This window comes from Armigeres subalbatus, chromosome 3, assembly GCF_024139115.2.
Source record: "Armigeres subalbatus isolate Guangzhou_Male chromosome 3, GZ_Asu_2, whole genome shotgun sequence".
NCBI lineage: Eukaryota > Metazoa > Arthropoda > Insecta > Diptera > Culicidae > Armigeres > Armigeres subalbatus.
The window spans coordinates 9,618,341-9,635,403 of record NC_085141.1 but is presented as its reverse complement, the minus strand read 5'-3'; the positions used below and the strand labels follow the sequence as shown (position 1 = coordinate 9,635,403).

The 17,063-nt window shown below is 44.2% G+C and overlaps 2 protein-coding genes across 2 annotated transcripts in view; both read right to left on the bottom strand.

Moving 5' to 3' along the window:
* The window catches only part of LOC134226449 (hsp90 co-chaperone Cdc37), a 395,365-nt gene that overhangs the window by 371,783 nt on the left and 6,519 nt on the right, over positions 1–17,063 (bottom strand). The gene's annotated exons all lie outside the window — the stretch shown is intronic.
* On the bottom strand, positions 1,088–2,359 carry LOC134221460 (uncharacterized). Its single transcript, XM_062700649.1, has one exon. The coding sequence runs from the start codon at positions 2,357–2,359 to the stop codon at positions 1,088–1,090; it is 1,272 nt and encodes a 423-aa protein (XP_062556633.1).

Below are 17,063 nucleotides of genomic sequence, written 5' to 3'. Positions count from 1 at the left end.
ACGCAACATCTTCCTAAAAGCTCCTTGTTCCTATTTAGTTTCATTCAAGGCTTTGGAAAAACATCAAAGCACGAAAAAGTTGCATCAAGATGTCAAAAACGTTCGAATTGTGATCAATGTTTCATTAAAATTGCAATGCAGTACGTGTTTGACATTTGGAAACAAACAAACAAAGAATACTGCACTTCATGTTGCAAACACGAAACAAAATCATTAAGTTGCATATTCTTTACCATGTAACTTCAATGCGTCTTTCAAAATTTAATTGTTTGTTTAAATCAAGTTGCAGATAAGTTGAATGTGTCTTCATGTTTAATTTAGCATCGTTCAACGTTTTGACAACTCACCTTTTTTCCTGTGATGGTGCAATCAAGTAACAGGAAACCTGAGAACAAAACTTCATAATCGTATAGTTTTTATTGCGAGTCAACATGCAGTCCCTTCGAAGTGTTGAATGGTGCTGTGGCAGAGTGAAGGACTATCAATCACAAGATCCATAAATCGAATCCAGTTTTATAGTTTTATTTTATTTTTTTCTGCTGTAGTATTTTGCAACATTATTGCAATTTTACTGTAATCGAAGGATGTTTCCGTAGGCTCCACCTCTTGCGCTTTTTAGCTTGCAAGATAGTTATATTTGATGGCACATACGCAAAGATTGTTTCTTTCCGAATGGTTGCAACACAGTGAAATTTTCAGAAGTGAAACAATTTGTGCTGCTTGGGTAATACAGCAACCTTGACCGCTGGCCTTTCCATCAGTCCAGTTCCTGTTTGCACGGTTACACGACGGACCTGTCCGTCTTCGGCTTGGATCGCTTCGATCACTCGTCCTCGTGGCCAACAATTCCTCGGAAGTTTCGCATCTACAATCAACGCTAGATCACCCTTTTGGATGGGTTTGATGGGCTGGAACCATTTTGTCCTACGCGTCAATGTGGGCAAATATTCGACCACCCATTTCTTCCAGAAGTTATCGGCGTACAGCTGGGCCATCTTCCACGATTGCTTTAGTACAGAAGGTTTGTTATCGAAAATGATCGGGGGATTAGTCCCATCAGCAGACCCTAACAGGAAGTGATTTGGTGTTAGAGGGGTTCCGTGTCGGTATCTAATGGTATGTCAGTAAGCGGTCTTGAATTCAGAATCATCTCTATCTCCATCAGTGTGGAGCGAAGAATCTCATCCGATGGCAAACGCGGAAGGTCGAAATCTTTCATGGTGCGCTTGACAGACTGGATCAAACGCTCCCAACAGCCGCCAAAGTGCGGGGCGGCTGGTGGATTGAAGGTCCACTTGGTGACAGGACTGACGAACTCTATCTTAAGTTTCTCCTCGTCGACATGCTTGAGGGCTTCGCGCAGCTCCCGGACAGCTCCTATGAACTTCGCACCTCGGTCGCTTATGAATTCCAGCGGCGGTCCTCTTCTTGCTATGAAGTTACGTAGAGCTAAGATACACGAATCGGTCGACAACGAATGTGCGATTTCGATGTGCACACCTCTGGTCGTCATGCAGGTAAGCAGGACTCCCCATCTTTTCTCAGTTCGTCTGCCAACTAGCACTAACATCGGCCCAAAATAGTCGACTCCAGTGTAAGAGAATGGTCGCTGGAAGGCTGCCAACCGGGCAGACGGAAGGTTTCCCATTGCTGGTGGCTGTGGATTTGCTTTAAAAATCTTGCATCGTTGGCATCTTCTACGGACTTGATCAAACTCTGATCTGAGACGGGATATGTAATACTTTAATCGGATCTGATTCAACGCTGTATGGTGATTTTGATGTCTGTAAGTTGCGTGATAGTCGGCGATCACCAACTGAGTCACGTAGTTTTTCCTCGGAAGCAAGATCGGGTTTTTGGTGGCTTCATCAACCCAATCGCAGGCATTTATACGTCCTCGCATTCGCAAGACACCGTGCTCATCGATGATCGGATTCAGTTTGTGCAGCGGGCTGTTTCTCGGTAATGTGCGCTCCCATGAGTGTTCTGTTGAACCGTTGCGCAGCACCTGGATTTCACCTGGATAGGCCTGCTGTTGAACTGACCGGTAAATAATGTTCTCTGCTAGCTTCAGCTCTTCCTGCGTTAGTGGGCCGAGCTCGATGGAAGTCTTCCTGGCGCGCTTACGAAGATTCGATACGAAGCGATGAACATACGCAACCGACCTAAGTAGCCGTTTCCATTTTGAAAAGCGTTCGAAATTTACCAGTGGTTTTGTTACTGTGTGGTGAAGAATATTTGAACGAAGCTCCTCTACGGTTGCACCTTGATCTCCACTATAACCAGGCCATTCATTCTCAGGCTGCCGCAGAAAGTCCGGTCCATGGAACCAACGACTGCTAGGCTGAAGGTTCGGCATCCTTTGCCATTTCGTCCCTCGTCCGCTACATTTGCTTTAGTTGGATTGGAAGCTATCTCCACTCTTTCACCTACGTTGTATCGAGAAGCTCGCTGACCCTGAAAGCCACGAATTGGCTGAAGCGTCCGCGATCTGCACGTAACCAGCATATCACGTCACGGAGTCGGTCCAGAATACACGGCGAGAAATCTCCATACGGTGCGACTTGGTTATACAATCAGCAAATCGAGCCCCAATTACAGCCGCCTGAAGTTCAAGGCGAGGGATCGAGAGAAACTTCAAAGGAGCCACACGTGTTTTTGATCCAATAAGGGCACATTCCACTGTACCCTCTTCTTCGAACCTGAAGTATGATACGGCAGCTATTCCATTCTCGCTAGCATCACAGAATATGTGCAATTCTACCCTATTCGTCGACGCGGCGGACGTTATAACTCGGTAGCAACGAGGGATGCTGACTTGACGAACATTCGGCAGCGCTTCGATCCATGTGGTCCATTTCTCGACTAGCTTGCCACTGATCTCGTCGTCCCAACCGCACCCGGAGCGCCAAATTTCCTGCAGCAGGATCTTTAAGTAGATGAGAAAATTGGCGATGAGTCCCATCGGATCATATATTGCCATCAACGTCCTCAGAACTTCACGTTTTGTAGGTATTCTGGCACCAGAGAGTAGCTCCACATCGTGCTTAGGTGACAACTTGAATGTGAACGTATCAGTTGTGGTATCCCACCACATTCCAAGCACCTTTTCTGTGGCCATCTCTGCGGAAAAACTCATGTTCTTCTCCTTCGTGTGATTCTCGTGCAAGTTTTCGACGACGGCACTGGAGTTGGATAGCCAGTTGCGAATTTCGAAGCCTCCCTGAGAATGTATGAATCGTACTTCCTTAGCAAGCTTCACTGCTTCTTGTTCGGTTTCAACACTCGCTAGCATGTCGTCGACGTAATGTTCGTATTTGATGCATTCGACAGCTCTTGGATACTGCTTTTCGAATCTTTTGCCATTCAGATTCTTCACGTAATGTGCACAGCTCAGGAAGCACGCCGCTCCGAATGTCATAACCACCACCGCGTACATTTCGGGTTCAATTTCTGGTTCTCCATTTATACGTCAGAAGTCAGAATCATCTGACTTCGCTGGTCCTGTTTCTTCATCTGGACTTGGAAAAATATTTCCCGGATGTCCCCTACAATAGCGACACGAAACTCGCGGAATTTGTACAGAACGGTGAGCAACGATACCAACTGATCAGGTCCCGTAAGGAGAAAAGAATTTAGCGAAACACCGTTGACTTTCGCCGCTGCATCGAAGACAATCCGAAACTTTCCAGGTTTGTTAGGGTTTGTAACTGGGAAAATCGGAAGGTACCAATCGTTAGGGTGCTTCTCTGTTTTCTCCGCTGCCGAAAGCCGACGAATGTACCCCTTCTCTTCGTATTCGGACATCTTTGCTTGCATTGCTACAGCCAATTCTGGATCTTTCCGTAAACGCTTCTGCAGACATGCCAGTCGATTCATAGCCATCCCTCTGTTGCAGGGTAATATAATTTGGTCGTATCGCCACAATAAGCCGGTCTCGTATCGATTTCCTATCAAGCGAGTTTCAGTTGACAAAATTTGCATAGCACGCTCCTCATCTTTTGATGGTAGTGATTTAGATGCAGCAGAGACACCCAGCGACTCGATCGAAAAATACTCCTTCATGGCTGCATTCAGATCCTTGTCTTCCTCATTGACGCAGGCACAGATGTGGAAACTGTGATGGCCGCTGTAGCTGGAGATTATTGTTCCAGACTCTATAGAACAGGGACCATATACCATCCATCCCAGGCGAGTTTTTGAGGCCACCGGTTCATTCTCGCTTCCTTCTATGCTTCTCGACGCATGCCCAAGCCGACAGTTATCCATACCTATGAGGATTCGTGGGGAGATACTGTCATAGGATATTAATGGCAATCCTTCGAGGTAACTGTACTTAGTCGCTAATTGAGATATTGACACCGACTGCTTCGGGAGAGAGATCTCGGACTGTATGAACTTCCGAAAGCTCGAAAACGTCGTTCATGTCGGACACGCCAGAAATCTTAAGTGCTAGCATAACCGACTCATTTTCATGTCGCTTGTGACCGCCCGTCCAATCGAGACACAATGGGTATGGCGTTCCTTTAAGGCCTAGCTCCTTTAGCAAACTATGCTCCATCAATGTTGACGACGATCCATCGTCGAGGAACGCGTACGTAGACACTTGCTTCCCCTTGCCGTAGATAGTCACCGGCACGTACCGGAATAGAACCTTTCTAGCCCTTTTCGTATGCGTATTGCAACTCTGCGTCGTTGTCATTTCGATCGTCGGCTTCGCGGACTCAGTTGCCGTCGTGGGCTTACTGTACCGCTTGTCGTCGTGTAGAAGTCTATCATGCATGAATGTGCAGCCATTCCTCCCGCACGGTGTCTTCACTTGACAGGCGCCGAAATGTTTCCGTAAACACTTCCTACACAGCTTCTGCTCCTTAACCACTGACCAACGGGAACCGACGTCCATGTCGAGGAACTTCTGACACTTCTCTGGGCCGCCACAGTCACACTTGCAAACGGGACAGCATTTTGTAGCTGTAACGGGACTGTCTTTTGTAGAAAACGTGACATATGGCTTACTTTCAGAGTGAACGTTGATGTAGTTGTCTTCCCTTCGTCCGCGCTTCTCTTGTTTCGGAGCACTGAGAGATGGCAACGTGACAATGCTCGCTGCTTCGACCAATCTTCCCAACCAATCTCCAAACTCCGAAAGCGAAACTCTCGGCAATCCCTGTCGATGGTATGCCCAGTTCAACCTTATTGACGGTGGCAATCTCTCGGTCAGCTCCTGAAGAAGCGTCACATTGCACATGTACTCTTGCAGTCCTGAAGCAGTAATGGTAGCACATATGTTTTGAACTGCAACTCCGAAATCAATCAATGACTGCAGTTTCTCCGCCTTCGGTGGCGGCATCTCCCGAATCTTGTTGACCATCGAATGAACAATGATCTCCGGCCTTCCAAAGAGGGTTTTCAGGGTTGCCAGTACTCCAGGTAAGTTCGCAGGATGCAACAGACGACAGCGCACCGCTTCCATAGCCTTCCCCTTCAGACTTCTTTGAAGCCGCAACATGTTCTCCTCGTCGCTATATCCACAGATCCTGGTAGAATTCTCGTAGCTTGCGAGGAAAAGCGGCCATTCTTCCGGGTTTCCAGAAAACAATGGAAGTTCTTTAGTAACAGCTTGGCGTGCTGAGATTTGACTTTGGCTTAGCGTAGGGCCACCGACGAAACTGCTAAAATTCGGCTGAAAGACAGTAGCTTGAGCATTCAATCCGGTACCTCTACCATTAGCCCCTGCATCAATCGACGTATGACGATGTAGCAATCTATTCCGTTCTTCAAAATGCTTTCTTTCTAATGCCTGCCTTCCTTCTAGCAACTTCAGCTCCTGTGCTAGAACATCATCGTCTTGACTTTCGTCGTGTACACTGATTCGTGGCAGTGGATTACCGGTTGAACTTGCTGTCGGTCCTGCTCCGAGTGTCAATTGCAGCTGTGGGTTTCCGTACGCAGCTACCGATGGTCCACCAAAGGCGCCTTGAAGAGGCAAATTGTCCAACGAACTTGCTGTCGCTCCTCCACCAATTGACAATTGCGTGGGCTGATCGCCAGACAATCCCTTTCTTGCTGTTCCAGTCTGCCGAAGTTGGTTTACCATTTGTTCCTGCACTCGGCGCTCCGAATCCTTCAGATCCTGTTCATATTTCTTCCGTTGATCTCTGAGCTCCTTCAGATGCTGGTCTTCCTTCTCCTTCATCATCCTCTCGAATTTCTTCTGCATCGCCGCTAGCTGTTTCTGTAGATACTCTTCCAGACTCGGATCCGTTGGTGCTCCGCTTGCTGACTTTGGTTTTACTCCTTTGCTTGCAATTTCAGATGTGGCTGTTCCGGTTGGAAGTTTATTCGACGCCTCCAGGCATTTCTTGCAGCACCACTCCACATCCTGAACACTCGAATCCACACTGACACACGCGAAATGATACCACTGTCCGCACTCATCACACGCTACCATACGGCTGTTATCTGGTTGCCGACATATCTCACAGCTCACTCCCGGCGGCAGATTTTGACTCGATGGGGAAGTTCCCCGCTTCTGACCGTCACCTCTTTTCGACATACTGACTGAAGCCCCCGATCTTAAACGGATTTTATAAAATATTGCGCTAGCAATCGGACAAATAGAAAGTATTGTTTCCGGTTTCGTAACTCTTGTATTTATTCTGAAGTAGAGAAGGAGTTATAAAATCCCTTTGGGGAGAGAATACATATGTCGAATTAGGTTTATCGTTTTCACATGCTATAGTGTATAAGTGTTTGTTTTAGGTTTTCTTGGGCATGGATACATCATAGTTATTCGTTAATAACAAAGCATGCTAACTACTTACGTTTAGTTTCTTTCTAGTGATAATTTGCCCGTACTAGTTCGCAACGATCCGTACTATTTTCGTAGTGAGTATATAATTACTGTGGAAGGCATGAGCTGTTAGGTTAAGTTTGCATGAATTCAATGTTCGATTTTACCTTCTTTTGCATGTAGTTTAAGTATAAGTAATAATATAATCAACCGTGACACTGCCCTTATGAGTACTAATCTAAATTTAAGTAGGATAATTAATTCACCTTTAGGAAAAACTTATTCAATTTTTAGTAATTTTAACACCTCACCTATGCTAATGCACTTTAACTTTCTGCTGACTCAACTGTGCTCTTTTTTTGCTACTTACGATTAGCTGCCTGTCACCCGTCGACCGGTGGGTGGTTGACAGTTAACGAGCCAGGGTCGGAGCTAAACTCATAGACAAGGGTGATGTTGAACGCAAAGGTGCGTCGCATCTCGCAGGGTTGTGACAGTCTATATCCACTTATAAACAGAAAATCAAAACTTTGTCTTAAGAACAAACTTTTGATTTACAAACAAATTTCTAGATCTGCCATGTTGTATGCTGTGCCAATATGGACTAGTTGCTGCAATACCAGAAAAAAGACACTCCAGAGGATTCAAAATAAAATTTTGAAAAGGATTCTGATGTTGCCTCCGGGGTATAGTACCAATGAACTTCATAGAATTTCTAATATTGAGACATTGCAATAAATGTCCAACAAAATAATTTCCAATTTTAGACAAAAATCGTTGCAATCTTCTATTGGAACGATTAGCTCCTTGTACCCTTAGTATAAATTAAGTTAGGTTTAGTTTAAGTTAAAAACATTGTAATTCCTACATGGTTCATTTCAACCAGAGGAAAAATCCTAACTGCCAGAGGCAATTGAAATGTATTATTGCGAGAAGATTGAAAAATTCGAACCGGGGTCCGACGGTCGACTGTCGGAAAGCTGACTATCTACAAAACGTTTACAGGACCGGTAGTTTTCTACGGACACGAGACCTGGACGATGCTCGTGGAGGACCAACGCGCACTGGGAGTTTTTGAAAGGAAAGTGTTGCGTACCATCTATGGTGGGGTGCAGATGGCGGACGGTACGTGGAGGAGGCGAATGAACCACGAGTTGCATCAGCTGTTGGGAGAACCATCCATCGTGCACACCGCGAAAATCGGAAGACTGCGGTGGGCCGGGCACGTAGCCAGAATGACGGACAGTAATCCGGTGAAAATGGTTCTCGACAACGATCCGACGGGAACAAGAAGGCGAGGTGCACAGCGGGCAAGGTGGATCGATCAGGTGGAGGACGATTTGCGGACCCTCCGCAAACTGCGTGGTTGGCGAAGTGCAGCCATGGACCGAGCTGAATGGAGAAGACTTTAATGTGCAGCACAGGCCACTCCGGCCTTAGTCTGATAATAAATAAATAAATGATTGAAAGTCTGGCCTTTCTTTTCCTATAGTAGACAGATGGCACTACAAATTTGAATGCTTACTTTGTATACTTGGTAGTTTACGTCGTGCGGTAGTGTCTCTACATAACCCTTCTAATTTTTTCGCCTGTTTTGCCTTTCTCGTACAACTAAGTTGTACCGAAAGGCTATCATTTCACTCCGAAAACGAACTTTCTATAGAAGCCTCTGAGACCCATAGTATTATATACCAATCGACTCAGCTCGACGAGCTGAGCACATGTCTGTCTGTCCGTGTGTATGTATGTGTATGTGTGTGTGTATGTGTGTGCACAAAAGCTATAAAAAACATTAGACAACTTTTCGTATAGTAATCCTCAACCGATTTTCTCGCAACAAGTTTCATTCGACAGGGGACAAAGCCTTGTTGATCACTATTGAATTTCATAACGATTGGTCATTGCGTTTCAAAGTTATGAAGAAAATGGTACATCGGACCATATAAACCCCATATAAGGTTGGTGTCTTAACTAAATGCGAGAAAGGCACCACCAACGCTAGGTGGATTAATCTGGGTTTTTTTCTTTCTTCCTACATATTTTTAATTTTTTCTTTGTTTATTTCACATTTCTCATTTTCCACTTCCAATTCCCATTTCCCTTTTTTTGCTATTTCATCTCTTTGCTCTTTACTCTTGACTTTTGACTCTTTACTAGTTTTTGCCTTTCTCGTATACTAAGTATACGGAAAGGCTATAGAACTGCTCCAAAACCGAACTTTTTATAGAAGGCTCGGAGACCCATAGTGTTATATACCAATCGACTCAGCTCGACGAATTGAGGTGATGTCTGTATGTGTGTATGTATGTGTGTGTGTGTGTGTGTGTATGTGTACAAAAATGTGAGACACGTTTTTGGGCATTTATCATTATCCGATTTGCTCGCAACAAGTTGCATTCGACGCGGAATGCAGTCCCATTGGTTCCTATTTAAAATTAGATCGATTGAACTTTGCATGAGCTGTTAGGTTAAGTTTGCATGAATTCAATGTTCGATTTTACCTTCTTTTTGCATGTAGTTTAAGTATAAGTAATAATATAATCAACCGTGACACTGCCCTTATGAGTACTAATCTAAATTTAAGTAGGATAATTAATTCACCTTTAGGAAAAACTTATTCAATTTTTAGTAATTTTAACACCTCACCTATGCTAATGCACTTTAACTTTCTGCTGACTCAACTGTGCTCTTTTTTTGCTACTTACGATTAGCTGCCTGTCACCCGTCGACCGGTGGGTGGTTGACAGTTAACGAGCCAGGGTCGGAGCTAAACTCATAGACAAGGGTGATGTTGAACGCAAAGGTGCGTCGCATCTCGCAGGGTTGTGACAGTCTATATCCACTTATAAACAGAAAATCAAAACTTTGTCTTAAGAACAAACTTTTGATTTACAAACAAATTTCTAGATCTGCCATGTTATATGCTGTGCCAATATGGACTAGTTGCTGCAATACCAGAAAGAAGACACTCCAGAGGATTCAAAATAAAATTTTGAAAAGGATTCTGAAGTTGCCTCCGGGGTATAGTACCAATGAACTTCATAGAATTTCTAATATTGAGACATTGCAACAAATGTCCAACAAAATAATTTCCAATTTTAGACAAAAATCGTTGCAATCTTCTATTGGAACGATTAGCTCCTTGTACCCTTAGTATAAATTAAGTTAGGTTTAGTTTAAGTTAAAAACATTGTAATTCCTACATGGTTCATTTCAACCAGAGGAAAAATCCTAACTGCCAGAGGCAATTGAAATGTATTATTGCGAGAAGATTGAAAAATTCGAACCGGGGTCCGACGGTCGACTGTCGGAAAGCTGACTATCTACAAAACGTTTACAGGACCGGTAGTTTTCTACGGACACGAGACCTGGACGATGCTCGTGGAGGACCAACGCGCACTGGGAGTTTTGAAAGGAAAGTGTTGCGTACCATCTATGGTGGGGTGCAGATGGCGGACGGTACGTGGAGGAGGCGAATGAACCACGAGTTGCATCAGCTGTTGGGAGAACCATCCATCGTGCACACCGCGAAAATCGGAAGACTGCGGTGGGCCGGGCACGTAGCCAGAATGACGGACAGTAATCCGGTGAAAATGGTTCTCGACAACGATCCGACGGGAACAAGAAGGCGAGGTGCACAGCGGGCAAGGTGGATCGATCAGGTGGAGGACGATTTGCGGACCCTCCGCAAACTGCGTGGTTGGCGAAGTGCAGCCATGGGCCGAGCTGAATGGAGAAGACTTTAATGTGCAGCACAGGCCACTCCGGCCTTAGTCTGATAATAAATAAATAAATGATTGAAAGTCTGGCCTTTCTTTTCCTATAGTAGACAGATGGCACTACAAATTTGAATGCTTACTTTGTATACTTGGTAGTTTACGTCGTGCGGTAGTGTCTCTACATAACCCTTTTAATTTTTTCGCCTGTTTTTGCCTTTCTCGTACAACTAAGTTGTACCGAAAGGCTATCATTTCACTCCGAAAACGAACTTTTTATAGAAGCCTCTGAGACCCATAGTATTATATACCAATCGACTCAGCTCGACGAGCTGAGCACATGTCTGTCTGTCCGTGTGTATGTATGTGTGTATGTGTGTGTGTATGTGTGTGCACAAAAGCTATAAAAACATTAGACAACTTTTCGTATAGTAATCCTTAACCGATTTTCTCGCAACAAGTTTCATTCGACAGGGGACAAAGCCTTGTTGATCACTATTGAATTTCATAACGATCGGTCATTGCGTTTCAAAGTTATGAAGAAAATGGTACATCGGACCATATAAACCCCATATAAGGTTGGTGTCTTAACTAAATGCGAGAAAGGCACCACCAACGCTAGGTGGATTAATCTGGGTTTTTCTTTCTTCCTACATATTTTTAATTTTTTCTTTGTTTATTTCACATTTCAAATTTTCCACTTCCAATTCCCATTTCCCATTTTTTGCTATTTCATCTCTTTGCTCTTTACTCTTGACTTTTGACTCTTTACTAGTTTTGCCTTTCTCGTATACTAAGTATACGGAAAGGCTATAGAACTGCTCCAAAACCGAACTTTTTATAGAAGGCTCGGAGACCCATAGTGTTATATACCAATCGACTCAGCTCGACGAATTGAGGTGATGTCTGTATGTGTGTATGTATGTGTGTGTGTGTGTATGTGTACAAAAATGTGAGACACGTTTTTGGCCATTTATCATTATTCGATTTGCTCGCAACAAGTTGCATTCGACGCGGAATGCAGTCCCATTGGTTCCTATTTAAAATTAGATCGATTGAACTTTGCGTTTCGGAGTTATGGCCAAAAAACTGTTTTTACGTGCAAAAAAAAAGCAAAATGCTCTGATCTGGACTCGAACTCGTGATCTCTTGATCGGGAAGCGGCTACTACACCACAGCACCAGCAATACACATAGCATGTTGCAAGATACATACAAATATAAATCATCGAATTGGGCATATATTCATTACCTCTATGAGCATCAGAGTTTATCCTGCTAGGGTACCGATTCCTATACTGGAAGTATTGATGGATCGAGAAAAGAAAATATTAGCTTTTACCGTTGGTTATTAAAATATACAGTTTCAATACATTAACTTAGAGCAAGATTGCCGGAGGTGAGTATAAGCCGTTTGGCAGCGCAGTATCATTACTTGACACTTTTCCGGTCGCTACTAAACGCGCTGCTAAAACAGTAGCGCAGTGGACAGGTGATCAAATTTGGTAGCGCGATAACAGCGCTGCTATTTGATGAACTATTAAACGTCACCTGTACGGAATGCAGCCACCAAAATGATAACCGAAAATAGTGACCAGTGCGAAAAAGAGTGACTAAACTAAAATGACAGCGTTGCGAGGATGATCAAAACACTCGCGCCCAGTAATGATGCTCTAATAGATAAATTATTGAAATCGCTAGGATACGCTGAATTGAGATAAAAGTAGATTCACTATTGATTCGAGGATGTAAATGCAAAATTATATTGGTATAATTGCATGATTACATCCAAACTAGTAGACACATATGTGTATAATAATGGGAAGTATCAATAAGAACCCCTCAGGTTACGGGTGCCCTATGCAAATTACTAAATAGTAATTTGGGGTGACCTTTTTACGATAGGATATCCGCTCAATAATTAAAAATCCTCTTGTGTGCTAAACGTTAGACATAACTTTTCTCATGTCTTATTGTTATTAAGCGCTAAGAAAAGCACAAATACCCTATATAACAGCCTGTAAATACTCCTCAGTCGTCATATAGCAATTTCAAAAAGCATCGTGCTTTGTTTAACCCTCTAAGACCCGGGACGAACGGATTTTTTTCAAATGGCTCGCAATCAGCACCTGATCGTTGGAATTCCTCGCGGTTTCGTTTGTGCTCAATGGGAATAGCTATATTTTTGCTCTGATACATTTTCAAATAAAATTTTTTGTTCAGGTCCGAGTTATTGCTAAAAATAAGTGTGCGCGGGGGTGTTTTTTCTATAATTCAAACATCTCTTCAATATTCTGGACGTGTTCATGCCCAAAACTTATCAAATCACCCATCAAACCAAACCAAAAAGATATTTGTAAAGATTTTTAGTCGATTCCGATGTTTTCACCATTTGAGTAGGGCAGGATTGACTGAATTCAGGGCCGCATTCAGGGGTTACAATGGTAGAGTATGGGCTAAAAATTCAATTACAATAAAATTTGCATGAGCATGCGGCTGCACAAATTTAAAAATCAGGAGTTTTAAATATTTAATTTTCAATTGAAATTGACTTTCTGAAATTCTTATCAGGGCCGGATTTAGGGGTCGAAATGGGGGTGACCAGGGGCCATATCACCAATTGCAATGAAACTGGGCATGCGACTGCTCAAACTTCATGAAAACACATCAGGAGCTCAAAGAATTCTGTTTGAATTTGAAATTGACCTTCTGTAATTTTGACCAGGGCCGGCTTGAGGGGTCCAAATGGGAGAGCAAGGGCCATATCACCAAAAGCAATGGAACTGGGCATGCGACTGCTCAAACACCATGGAAACACATCAGGAGCTCAAAGAAATCTGTTTCAAATGGAAATTGATCTTTGGAAATTTCAACCAGGGCCGGATTTAGGAGTGAAAATGGGGAGGGCAGGGGCCATATCACCAATTGCAATGAAACAGGGCATGCGACTGCTCAAACTTCATGAAAACACATCAGCATCTCAAAGAACTCTGTATGAATTTGAAATTGACTTTCTGAAATTTCAACCAGGGCCTGATTTAGGAGTGAAAATGGGAAGGCAGGGCCATATCACCAATTGCGATGAAACAGGGCATGCGACTGCTCAAACTTCATGAAAACACATCAGGAGCTCAAAGAATTCTGCTCGAACTTCAAATTGTCTTTCCGAAATTTTGACCAGGACCGGCTTCAGGGGTCCAAATGGGGAGAGCAAAGGCCATATCACCAATAGAAATAAAACTGGGCAGTGGGCATGCGACTGCTCAAACTTCATGAAAACACGTCAGGATCTCAAAGAACTCTGTTTGAATTTGAAATTGATCTTCTGAAATTTCAACCAGGGCCGGATTCAGGGGTGAAAATATGGAGAGCGGGCTGCTTAAACATCATGAAAACACATCAGGAGCTCAAAGTATTCTGATTGAACTTGAAACTGCTCTAATACAAATTTCAGGAATTTCTCCTGAAAATACTCCAGGAATTCCTCCAAAAGTTCCTCCAGGAATTTCTCCGGAAGTTCCTCCAGGAATTTCCCCGGAAGTTCCTCCAGGAATTTCTCCGGAAGTTCCTCCAGGAAATCCTCCGAAAGTTCCTCCAGGAATTCATCCGAAAGTTCCTCCAGGAATTCCTCCGGAAGTTCCTCTTGGAATTCCTCCGGAAGTTCCTCCAGGAATTCCTCCGGAAGTTCCTCCAGGAATTCCTCCGGAAGTTCTTCCAGGAAATCCTCCGGAAAATCCTCCAAGAATTTCTGCCGAAGTTCCTCCGGAAGTTCCTTCAGAAATTCCTTCGGAAATCCCTCCAGGAATTCATTCGGAAATTCCTCCAGGAATTCATTCGGAAGTTCCTCCAGGAAATCCTATAGAAGTTTCTCCAAGAATTCCTTCGGAAGTTCCTCCAGGCAACCCTACGGAAGTTCCTCCAGGAATTCCTTCATGAATTCCTCCGGAAGTTCCTCCATGAATTCTTCCGGAAGTTCCTCCATAAATCACTCGGGAAGTTCCGCCATGAATTCTTCCGGAAGTTCATCCAGCAATTCATCCGGATGTTCCTACAAGAATTTCTCTCGAAGTTCCTCCAGGAATTTCGCGGAAGTTCCTTCAGGAATTCCTTCGGAAGTTTCTCCAGGAATTTCTCCGGAAGTTCCTCCATAAATTCCTCCGGAAGTTCCTCCATAAATACTTCCGAAAGTTCCTCCAGGAATTCTCCGGAAGTTCCTCCAGGAATTCCTCTGGAAGTTCCTCCAGGAATTCCTCCGGAAGTTCCTCCATAAATACTTCCGAAAGTTCCTCCAGGAATTCCTCCGGAAGTTCCTCCAGGAATTCCTCCGGAAGTTCCTCCAGGAATTCCTCCTGAAGCTCCTATTGGAATTCCTCCGGAAGTTCCTCCAGGAATTCCTCCGGAAGTTCCTCCAGGATTTTCTTCGGAAGTTCCTCCAGGAATTCCTTTGGACGTTCCACCAGGAATTCCTTCGGAAGTTCCACCAGGAATTCCTTCGGAAGTCAAAAATTCCTGGAGGATCTCTGAAAGTTCCGAAAGAATTCCTGAATACGTGAAGTAACTTCTGCAAAAATTCCTGCATGAACTTCTGGAGGAATTCCTGGAGAAACTTCCGAAGGAATTCCTGGTGGAACTTCCGAAGGAATTCCTGGTGGAACTTCCTGGAGCACCTTCTGGAAAAATTCTTGAAAGAACTTCCGAAGAAATTCCTGGAGGAATTTCCGAGAGAATTCCTTAAGGAAATTCATTCGGAAATTCCTCCAGGAATTCATTCGGAAGATCCTCCAGGAAATCTTATAGAAGTTCCTCCGGGAATTCCTCCGGAAGTTCCTTCAGGAATTCCTTCGGAAATTCCTCCAGCAATTCATTCGGAAATTCCTCCAGGAATTCATTCGGAAGTTCCTCCAGGAAATCCTATAGAAGTTTCTCCAGGAATTCCTTCGGAAGTTCCTCCAGGAAACCCTACGGAAGTTCCTCCAGGAATTCCTCCATGAATTCCTCCGGAAGTTCCTCCATGAATTCTTCCGGAAGTTCCTCCATAAATCCCTCAGGAAGTTCCGCCATGAATTCTTCCGGAAGTTCATCCAGCAATTCATCCGGATGTTCCTACAAGAATTTCTCTCGAAGTTCCTCCAGGAATTTCCCGGAAGTTCCTTCAGGAATTCCTTCGGAAGTTTCTCCAGGAATTCCTCCGGAAGTTCCTCCATAAATTCCTCCGGAAGTTCCTCCATAAATACTTCCGAAAGTTCCTCCAGGAATTCTCCGGAAGTTCCTCCAGGAATTCCTCCGGAAGTTCCTCCAGGAATTCCTCCAGGAATTCCTCCGGAAGTTCCTCCAGGAATTCCTCCGGAAGTTCCTCCAGGAATTCCTCCGGAAGTTTCTCCAGGAATTCTTCCGCAAATTCCTCCAGGAATTCCTCCGGAAGTTCCTCCAGGAATTCCTCCGGAAGTTCCTCCAGGATTTTCTTCGGAAGTTCCTCCAGGAATTCCTTTGGACGTTCCACCAGGAATTCCTTCGGAAGTTCCACCAGGAATTCCTTCGGAAGTTCCACCAGGAATTCCTTCGGAAGTCAAAAATTCCTGGAGGATCTCTGAAAGTTCCGAAAGAATTCCTGAATACGTGAAGTAACTTCTGCAAAAATTCCTGCATGAACTTCTGGAGGAATTCCTGGAGAAACTTCCGAAGGAATTCCTGGTGGAACTTCCGAAGGAATTCCTGGTGGAACTTCCTGGAGCTTTTCTGGAAAAATTCTTGAAAGAACTTCCGAAGAAATTCCTGGAGCAACTTCCAGAGGAATTTCTGGAGGAACCTCCGGAGGAATTGCTGGAGGAACTTCCGGAGGAATTCCTGGAGGAACTTCCGGAGGAATTCCTGGAGGAACTTCCGGAGGAATTCCTGGAGCAACTTCCAGAGGAATTTCTGGAGGAACTTCCGGAGAAATTCCTGGAGGAACTTCCGGAGGAATTCCTGGAGGAACTTCCGGAGGAATTCCTGGAGGAACTTCCGGAGGAATTCCTGGAGGAACTTCCGGAGGAATTCCTGGAGGAACTTCCGGAGGAATTCCTGGAGGAACTTCCGGAGGAATTCCTGGAGTATTTTCCGGAGAAATTTTTGAAATTTGTATCAGAGCAGTTTCAAGTTCAATCAGAATACTTTGAGCTCCTGATGTGTTTTCATGATGTTTGAGCAGCCCGCTCTCCATATTTTCACCCCTGAATCCGGCCCTGGTTGAAATTTCAGAAAGTCAATTTCAAAGTCAAACAGAGTTCTTTGAGCACCTGATGTGTTTTCATGAAGTTTGAGCAGTCGCATGCCCTGTTTCATTGCAATTGGTGATATGGCCCCTGCCTTCCCCATTTTCACTCCTAAATCCGGCCCTGGTTGAAATTTCAGAAGATCAATTTCCATTTGAAACAGATTTCTTTGAGCTCCTGATGTGTTTCCATGGTGTTTGAGCAGTCGCATGCCCAGTTTCATTGCTTTTGGTGATATGGCCCTTGCCCTCCCCATTTGGACCCATGAAGCCGGCCCTGGTCAAAATTTCAGGTCAATTTCAAA

Bases quoted from the DNA above. Each gene is read 5' to 3' on its own strand.
- LOC134221460 (XM_062700649.1), bottom strand. From the start codon at position 2,359: ATGCCGAACCTTCAGCCTAGCAGTCGTTGGTTCCATGGACCGGACTTT.